Genomic DNA, 10,137 nt, shown 5'->3' with positions numbered 1-10,137 from the left:
AGTGTACAGGGTACTTACGACACGTCCGTAGTCGTCGCGAAGATTAACCCGATTCCTCTATGGCTCTGACAGTGGTGAAGGTGCACTTGATGCACGTACAGTAATCCAGTGTTGTGCTGCACTTAATCCTTTGCACTGTTAATTATAATTGTTTAACACAGCACATTCTGTTCTTACTTGTGCCATGCCAGTGTTGCACTCCGCACTTAATCCTTTGCACTCTTGAATTTTAATTTCTTAACACTGCACAACACTAAATTCCCATGTGGTCTGGTGGTGAGGTATTGCAGTGTATTCACCGTCCACCACAAAAGCGAGCACATGGGCAGCCATGGCGATGAGCATGCAGTCACAACGGTAGGTAGGTGGGAAATGAGGAGGATACAGGGATGCTCTAATGGACGTCGTCGGAACTATGCGCCAAAACACAGCTGTTCGTCACAGCACGGCAAATTTAGGGTAGGGATGAGCACATATTGGCTCCCCCCTCCCCCCCCAGTTCCAAAGCCCAAAATGTCCCGGACTTGGGGTGTCTGGGTCTTAAAGGGAATACTGTACTCTGGTTCATCTTTAGCCCTACTTTGAGACTTTCTCTGTTCAGGTCATTTAACATTTCTTGCAGTGTCTGTTGTTTCTGAGATTAGGACAATGTCATCTGCAAATCTTAAATGGTTTAGCTTTTCTCTATTTATGTTCACTCCCTTGTTTTCCCAGTCTAGCTTTCTGAAAGTACTTTCTAAGCATGCTGTAAATTATATTGGTAAAATTCTATCTCCCTGACACACACCCTTTTCAATCTTAATTTTTTCCGAACCCTTGTGTAATTTAACTGTAGCATTTCCCTCTTTATAAATGTTTTTGAGCAGTTTTACAATGTTCTCATTCACTCCTTGTTCTTGCAATGAATTTATAATTGCATTTATGATTTTCATAATCAACAAAACCTAAGCACAGTGGTTTATTATCTTCTGTAGTTTTCTCAGTTAGTTGATTTTGTGTCTAGATGATCAGTAGGCGAATACCTGCTTCAGAATCCCACCTGTTCACGAGGTTGGTTTTCCTCCAAATTTGTTGTTATTCTGCTCGTAAGGACTTTAGCGAAAAGTTTGTAAATGACTGATAATAAGCTGATGGGTCGATAGTTACTAAGATCTTCTGAGTCATCTTTTTTGTAAAATAAAGTAACTATTGCATTATACCATGTTTTGGGAATTTTCTTCATTTTTATACATTGAGTAAATAAGTGAGCAAACCTGTTTTGTACTTCTACTCCTGCATCCAACAGTAATTCTGCTACTATTCCACCATCTCCGGGAGCCTTTCCTCTTTTCATTTTTTAAGAGAAATATTTAGTTCGTCTAGTGTTACCTCAGGTATTTCACTTGTGTCAGCTGAAAAGTTAGCTATTGGTACTACTGTCTTTGATGCATACAGTTCTTTTTAAAATTTTTCAACTCTCTTCACCATCTTATCACTGCATTTAATGACTTCATCATATATATATATATATATATATATATATATACAGTAGTGGGGAGCGCAAATGAAGTAGGACCTTGTGCAAGCGCAATGTGCAATCCACAGTTCACTACCTTGCGCAAGCGCAAGTTCGCAGTCTGACAAGTATTTAGCTTGTGCAATGTCGCAAAGCGCAAGCGCAAACCATTTGGATATATTTGTGGAAATTACTGTAAAATAGTGAGATATTTACATAAAATAGCATACTTACTTACTTCTATTTATTATTTTTTATTTGTAATTTGTACAAGTGCGCAATCTATTATTTAGCTTGCGCAGTGTCGCTAAGTGCTAGCGCAAACCATTTGCATTTATTTGTGGGAATTACTGTAAAATATTGAGATATCTAAACAAATTAGCATACTTACTTTTACTTATTATTATTCTATCTATCCATCTGTAGGTAGGTGGGGGCGCCCACCATCCACTCACTCAATGTAGTGCTGCTCTCGGGTGTCTGCCCTGTCCTCTCCTCCATCCATGTTTCCTTCCATCTTCTTGTGTCTTTTTTTCCTTTATTCTTTTCTCCTCCTTCTGCCTACAGGTGACTTTACACTCCCTCTTCTGTCTTTCATTCCTTCATTCTTTCCTCTCCCTTCTGCCTGTGGGTGACTCTACACTGAATGACAAGCCAAATGGTTTCCTGTACACCTGGAAACCATTTACTACGCTGGGTGGTAACCATATAACCAAGTTTTGGCGCCTGGTGGTTTAGTGGGTAATTATTGTGCTCCAGTCGGTTTGAACCGGTGAAGGTTTATATCCAAGGGGTGATTGGGGTTTATTGCTCATGTAATGCCACTCAGGGATGAGTGAGGTTGGTCACTCTCATCTTAAATGTTAGGACCAGCTGCCTAGCCCCATGCTCCTACGCTCCTCATGGGGCAACGTAAGATTGGATGATTGGATGGTTGGATCTATCTATCTATTGCTAGACACCTAAATCACGTAAGGGGTGGCTACTGGCCACAAACAAGCAACAAATCGCCTCCACTTCGCCCTGTCCCCCGCCATTTCACTGTGCTGCTCCCAGCTCACACCTCCCTCTCTCATAAACTTCTCCACTTCATCTCTCCATCTCATCCTTGGCCTCCCCCCTCCCTCTTCCACCCCCCCACCTCACTCACATACACTCTCCTCATTAGTCTCTCACTCTCCATCCTCTCCATATGACCAAACCACCTCAACGTGTTTTTCCTAACACTTCCTATCACATCCACGTCCACACCGCAACGCTCCTTCACTTCCTCCTTTGTCAGTCTGTCTTTCCATGTAACTCCACAGGCTCCTCTCAAATAACTCATTTCCACTGCTCTCACTCTTGACTTCTGTCCCTCCAACAAGCTCCAAGCTTCACTCCCATACATTAGAGTTGGTATCACAATACTGTCACGTAGTAACATTTTCACTTGTGGAAGTTCAAACAGAGGAGTGAGCGGGCTGCGAAGCGGTGGGGCAGGGAAACAAAGGCTGTGATGCTGCCAGTTTTACTTTTATCTGCATGTGTAACTCCTTACAAAAATCATTAAAACGTGCAGTTTGTCCCGACATTTAAGATGAGAGTGATCCCAGTGTTGTAAATGATTTCTTGGTTCACAGGAAATTATTTGGCTTGCCACTATATGTAGAGCTACCCTAAAAGCAGATTACCACTACACTAAATGGTTTTCAAAGCTAAAATTGTCTAACAGTAATAAAAAAAAAAAAAAAAAAATGAAGGAGTAAAGAACAGTGATGCAGTATATTAGTGAGGTCAATATATTGTACGGATTCTGAGCAAGTTTTCAGTTTTGCTGTTAAATATGAGTAGGTTTTAAGGAAATCCTAAATTTTTAAATTTCTTTTCAATATGTTACCTGCAGCCTCAAGAGATGAATGCAGAGTGGTGGTATGAACCAAACTTAGTTACTAGACTTGTCCACAACTATCGCTGTCATCCTGACATCCTTACAGTTCCATCCAGCCTCTTCTACGACAACGCACTTTTGCCCTCGGCTAATTTGAAGGTATGAGTGAATACAGTGTACAGTACAGTATTGTTACTGTGTAAGTCTTATTGTTGTTACCCTTTATAGACTAAACTCATTCTTCAAGTACAGTAGAGTTTATAATGCATGATTGTCATTACTTTGGATTTTTATGTACCAGAGTCTTATGGATGGTTGGTGCTTAGGGGTAAAGAAAAGAAAAACAAACAGCTTTTTGTATAGACAGAAAACCATTTTTCACTTGTGAAGACCGAGTTTAAGACCCCATAAATTGGCATTAAGCCAGTTACTAGGTAGAACGAAAAGAGAGTATTAGGTGAGGTCTGCAGACTGGTTGATTAGGAAAATTTTTATAGAAAGTAAGTGGGAAATTCAGTTCATCTGATCTCATGGATCTTGGGAGGAAAGTGGAGTCAACCAGCTGAAAAAAAATCTTACTGAAGTCTGAGTTGGTGCTTTGAATCTTGCCAGTTTTAACCCTTCGGCTGTGGCGGCCATGATGACGAGCCATGTGCTCGGTGTGGAGAAGTGGGGACAAATGATGTGTTTTCAACTCGTATTTTAACCCACTTATCCCTTATCTTAAAAGCTAAAATCTTTGTCTGAGAAATTTAATCTTTCTACTGTCATTTGCAACAGACTATGTGTCTGTAGGTACTCCCAGCCAGAAGAAAGCTTTGAAAGAAGACAAGGTGTGTTTTGCCCATCTGCCGCGGGAAATAGCCCAGTGCGGTGGAAATTGCCTCCTCCAACTACCAAGTTGCAAGATATATTTCACACAAACAAGGGTTTCTGCCATGTTGTCTCATCACAATAAATACTGTACAGTAATATAAAAAAAACACACTTGTAGTGTTGTATGATTTTACTGCTATATTCCGTAATGTGTGCGCTAGAGTTAGCAAAACAGTAGCAGTGTGAGGAAAATCATCACAAACTTTATAAAACTTGATGAAAGGCTTTTATTTTCAATTATTTTTATAAAGCTTGTTGATATAATGTCATTTATGAATCATTTCATAGCATAACTGCACAGTTTCCAACTGCAAAAATATTCACTAGTTAATGTGTTTAGCACATGACTTCACTTATTATCACAGAAAAAAATTGGTAAATCAATAGTATTTTATCACAGTAATTCAAAATATAGTATAAAATAACACTTTCAGCCGCTATCGTATGATTTCACTACGATTTGGGTGCATACTGTGTTTCGTATTGTTTACGGGAGAAAGAGAGAGAGAGAAGAGAGAGAGAGAGAGAGGCAGTGTTAAACTCGTTTAGACCTGCCTGTATTGAGGGTATGTGTACATGTTTGCATGTACTCATATGTATGTATGTGTGCATATTCATGAGTGAGAGAATCACAGAAAAAATCACCACATGTATTTTATGACAGTAATTCATAGTATAATATAAAATAACACTTTCTATGACTTGTATTATTTTATTGCGATTTAGGTACATATTATTTCATATAATATATGAGAGAGAAAGAGAGATTGGCAAGAACAAAATTTATACCACCCAGATATCAGAAAAATACACTTCCATTCACTCAGATGATTCTCATCCTCCTCAAACTTCACTTATATGCTGAGAGAGAGAGGTGAAGAGGGGGGGGGGGGAGATTAGCAAGAACAAAATTTATACAACCCAAACATTAAAAAAATGCTCTTCCTCTCACTCAGATGATTTTCTTCCTTCTCAAACTGCACTTGTATCCTGAATATATACAACCCAAACATCAAAAAATACAATTCCTCCCCACTCATGTGATTTTGTTCCTACATGAGCTGCACTTGTATGCTGATGATGATGTATACTGAAATGTATTACACATTGCACACTATTAAGGAGGGCATTAGAGGAAAGAGATAATGAGAAAAGAGATGAAGAGTGAATGAAAGAATACCATTCATGGGGCAACACTGGATTAAATGATGACTGGATGAATGAATAAAATTGTGGAGAACATAGTCATAAGCAAAATAAAATAATCCTTGGGCTATATATATATATATATATATATATATATATATATATATAAGGTGGTAATTCTGAGGAGAGAGGTGGATTTGGAGAAATCGAAGGAACCCAAGCAGAGAAATGGAGACAACAGAAATAACCCTCTTGCCACAGTGTCACAATAGACACTTTGGCAGGGGGGGGGGGGAGAGAATACAAATTTTTCTTACAACATAAACATAGGCTTCAGCAAAATGAGAAGAGGAGGGTTGGCACTTCCACATGTTCTGTCAGTTAATTATTTCCCCTTAGTTTCTGTTTTAACCTTCTTTTTTGTTATGGTTCACTGAAACATACAATGTATTCTTTCATGGAACCACCTCCTGTGGCTTTCTCTCTGTTAATGAAGCTTTACCATTTCCAGTAATTTTGTTTTGTTTGTAAAGGCTCTAACATGCTTGCATGCATCAGCCGTGGTCATCTAATGGCAGTTTTCCATGCTGCTCAATCTCTGGCAGCCTCTCTATTCAGTTCCTTATCCCTGAGGTTACACTGTAGGACCTTGTCCCATGTCTTTTTTTTTTGTCTGCCTCTAACATCTCCACCTTCAGCGTTCATACCTCTCACTCCCCACACCCAGTTGTCATCCTCCATCCTCTCCTTATGCCTAAGCCCTATCAGTTTACCCTTGTTCATCACATCAGTAATACATTCAGGTCCCATGCTTCTTCTCAGCTGTTCATTTGCAGTCCTAATCCCCCAGGCCTGTCATTCAAGGGTGCACTACACATCCATCTGATCATTCTCAGCTCTTTCATTTTGAGCCTCCAAATGTCTTCCTCATTTATTGCCCAAATCTCATTGTTGTACAGCATTACACTTCTAACACATGCTGCTGCATACACTGACCCATAGCACAGAGGGAGACCCCTCTCAGTATCAGAAGAGGAAACAATTCACTAAATTTCTTCCAACCACTCCTTACCATTGCTTCCAAGCTAGCTCCATCCCCATCTCCAACATATACAGGCAAACTCCAATTTACGATACCCCTAGATGTGATACCCCAGAATAAGGATGGGGGTAGAAATCCCACCCTACCACACATATTGTAGGCCTGCCCCTCATTTTGCGATTTATTTTTTTCCAATTTTGATGGTATTTTAGGCCTAAATTTTGTGTTTAGGTTGATTTATAAACTGCTTTTAGACTTAGATTAATGTATTTTAGTCATGAGTGGACACTGTCATTTTGGGTATGGATTCTCACCCATCAGACAAGGTGCAAAACAGTGTGGACAACTAAGCAACCCAAGAAAGAATATTTCATGTTTGACCATTGAACTGTCATCAAACCTATCGTGGAATACATGATAATAATTTGAAAGAAATATTAATAATTATGAAAATCACAGAGAGTAAATATTTCATGTACTGATGAAAACTGTGACATAAACATAAAACACATGAACTCACACAATTCATCAAACAACAGAACATACACATTGCCATCTTACAAGAAACAAAACTACACAGAGCACAGAAAACACCAACATTTCATAACTTCACCACCGTTCGACAAGACCGGGCCGACGGTGGTGGTGGTGGACTCATCACCCTTATACACAAATCCATCAACTTTGCAGATACCAGTGCACACACAAAGTCACTTCTCCCCCCACATGACACCACAACAGAAATACAATCAATTAAAATACGCACTGGTAACAAATCACACATAACAATCACTAACACATACATTCCCCCCCAGTTGTCCCCCACAGTACCACACACTTACTCTCCACAGATACACCACATCACTAACATACCCAACATCATCCTGGGTGGTGATTTCAACACCAAGTCGTCGGCCTGGCATGTCAACAACCCTGACACAGACAGAGGGCTGGTGCTACAATCCCAGACAGATCATCTCTTCATACTAAACAGTCTAGACCAACATACCCATATCCCACACCAAGCCCTCTTCCTTCCATCATCTCCAGACATCACCTTCTGCTCCCCAAACCTCGCCCCCACTATATCATGGAGAGTGGTCAAAAGCCTAGGTTCTGATCACCTCCCAATCATCATCACTACCAAAACCAGAATCACCCCAGCTGGCCACAAACACACATACACTAATTATAAGAGAGCCAACTGGGAGGCCTTTGTAACTGAAACAGAACAACATCTTGAAACTAAACAGTACACCCATCACAAACATCAACACCGCTGTGCACACTTTCGATACAATTATACAAAACTCAGACAAAAGACACATCCCTAGAGGCAACAGAAAGAGACACAACCCCAACTTCACACCAGAAATTCAAGGCATCATCAGACAACGGGACACTGCGACACTCCCCAACACCCCATACACAAGACATCATACAACAAATACAAGAACTCAACACTGAAATAAACAATAAAATATCAGAACAGCAAACACTAAACTGGAAAAATTACCTCCAAACACTTGACCACAAAACAAACATCAGCAAACTCTACAAAACACTAAACAGCATCACACTTTCCAACAGCAACACCACACAATCACACGCTGCCATCACAACAACAGACACCATACCCTCAAACAAACAAGAAGCAAACACTCTCATCAATCGCTTTTCACAAGTCAGCCATCTAAACCCCCATCCTGAAGACCGACGTATCATCCGATGTAAGAGACAGTTCCCCACAGACCCAGACTATGCACCTTTCACTTACAACCAGACGAAGGACATCATTAACAACCTCAAGCACTCATCTGCCTGTGGACCAGACAACATAAGCAACATTCACCTTAAACACCTAGGACCACAAGGCATACAAGCACTCACCAACATATCAAACTACAGCTACCCACACAACATAATACCCAACATCTGGAAGCATGGCAATATCATCACTATCCCTAAACCCAACAAAGACCCCATGTTACCCTCCTCACATCGCCCCATCACACTCCTCTGCACCCCCTCTAAAGTCACTGAACGACTGGTACTACAGCTAGTCACACTTCATATTCCCCTAGCCCAGTCACAACATGGTTTTAGGCCACTACACTCCACAAACACCCTTCTTACAGACCTTACACAGAGAGTTTTCGATGGCATGAATTCAGCTAGGCCACCACACAGAACACTCCTAATCACACTAGACATTAGCAAAGCTTTTGATGCCATCCCCTGCCACAACCTCACAAACAAAATACTCAACACAAACATGCACAATAACACAAAAAGATGGCTGGCAAACTACTTAGCAGGCAGATTTGCACACGTAACATTTGCCGGTCAATCTTCTAACATCAGAAACTTCACAAACGGCATCCCCCAAGGATCTGTTTTGTCCCCTAAACTCTTTAACCTATACATGAACGACATACCCACACCCCACACACCACAGTTACACATAGCTTCCTATGCAGATATAACACTTACATACACACACCAAAATGCAAACACAGCTGCACACATCATTCAACCTTACCTCAACACACTACACGAATGGTTCACCACAAACAGGGTCAAAATAGCCCCACCCAAATCTACAGTGACTCTTCTCACAAACTGGACAGCAGAACACAGTCACATCCCACACCTCACCATAAACAACACTCCCCTACCACACACACACACAAAATCCTTGGTGTTACATACATCAATGTCATTTAAACAACACATCACAAACATTAAAAATAAAATAACACCAAGACTCAATGCTTTGAGGTCACTTGCCCATACAACATTCGGACAACAAAGAAACCACCACCACAGTATAAAAACAATACATACGTTCAGTGATGAATTATGCAAGCCCTGCCTGGGCTTCTAACCTCACCAAAACACACTACAACACTCTACAGACCATACAGAACAAGGCCCTAAAAATAATCACATACAGAACAAGGCCCTAAAAATAATCACAGGCTGCACAGTTACTACACCCACAGACCACCTACATCAAGAAACCAAAGTCCTCAAAGTCAAGGATCACCTAGACATGAGAGGCACCCAGTTTCTTGCTGCAGCCTCCACAAACCCACAACATCCACTACAGTATTTGGCAGCACATCCACCCACACCAAGGAACATCAAAACAACACCCAGCACATGATACCATACACAAATACTGTCATCTCTCCCCCCTCGCCCACCTCAGACCAGCTTCCAGAAGCATATCCACACTCAGATCACTCGCCACTCCATTCAGTCATTTAAAGACAACACACAGCTGCATGCACGGCCTCCTGACATCCACCCTTCTGAATCCTATCTTCCTCGTGAGGACAGGGTCCACCTGGCCAGGCTGAGATGTGGGCACCATCCAGCCCTCTTAAGTTACCAGAAGAGGCTGGATGACTCCGTCGCTGATGCCTGTCCAGGATGTAACACAGCACCCCATACTATTAAGCACATTATGGAAGACTGCATTGCACACAATCACCTACGCCAACAACACAACATACACTCTTTGAGAGCGCTGTGGGAATGCCTGGTCTCGGCCATGGCCTTCCTAAGGGACTCGGGACTGTTCGGCCAGACTACCTAGGGAACAACTACTACTACTACTGTGACATTGATAAATCATGTGTTTACATTCAGGCAGTTCAAGGAAGAACACTTTGAAAATACAAAGGAATTACTAAACTAATA

At 41.1% G+C, this 10,137-nt stretch overlaps 1 protein-coding gene across 1 annotated transcript in view; it reads left to right on the top strand.

Annotated features, from left to right (window-relative positions):
• Nucleotides 1-10,137, top strand: part of LOC145401238 (RNA helicase Mov10l1-like) — a 217,717-nt gene that overhangs the window by 103,475 nt on the left and 104,105 nt on the right. Inside the window, exon 13 of the mRNA XM_080273572.1 lies at nucleotides 3,381-3,524. Coding sequence (XP_080129698.1) covers nucleotides 3,381-3,524 — 144 coding nt within the window. The remainder of the gene's footprint in view (nucleotides 1-3,380; nucleotides 3,525-10,137) is intronic.

The sequence above is a fragment of the Coenobita brevimanus genome, chromosome 6 (assembly GCF_032717465.1).
Source record: "Coenobita brevimanus isolate Jiangsu-jjx chromosome 6, ASM3271746v2, whole genome shotgun sequence".
Classification (NCBI taxonomy): domain Eukaryota; kingdom Metazoa; phylum Arthropoda; class Malacostraca; order Decapoda; family Coenobitidae; genus Coenobita; species Coenobita brevimanus.
The sequence above is the reverse complement of the archived record's forward strand: the minus strand, read 5'-3'. Positions and strand labels throughout refer to the sequence as shown.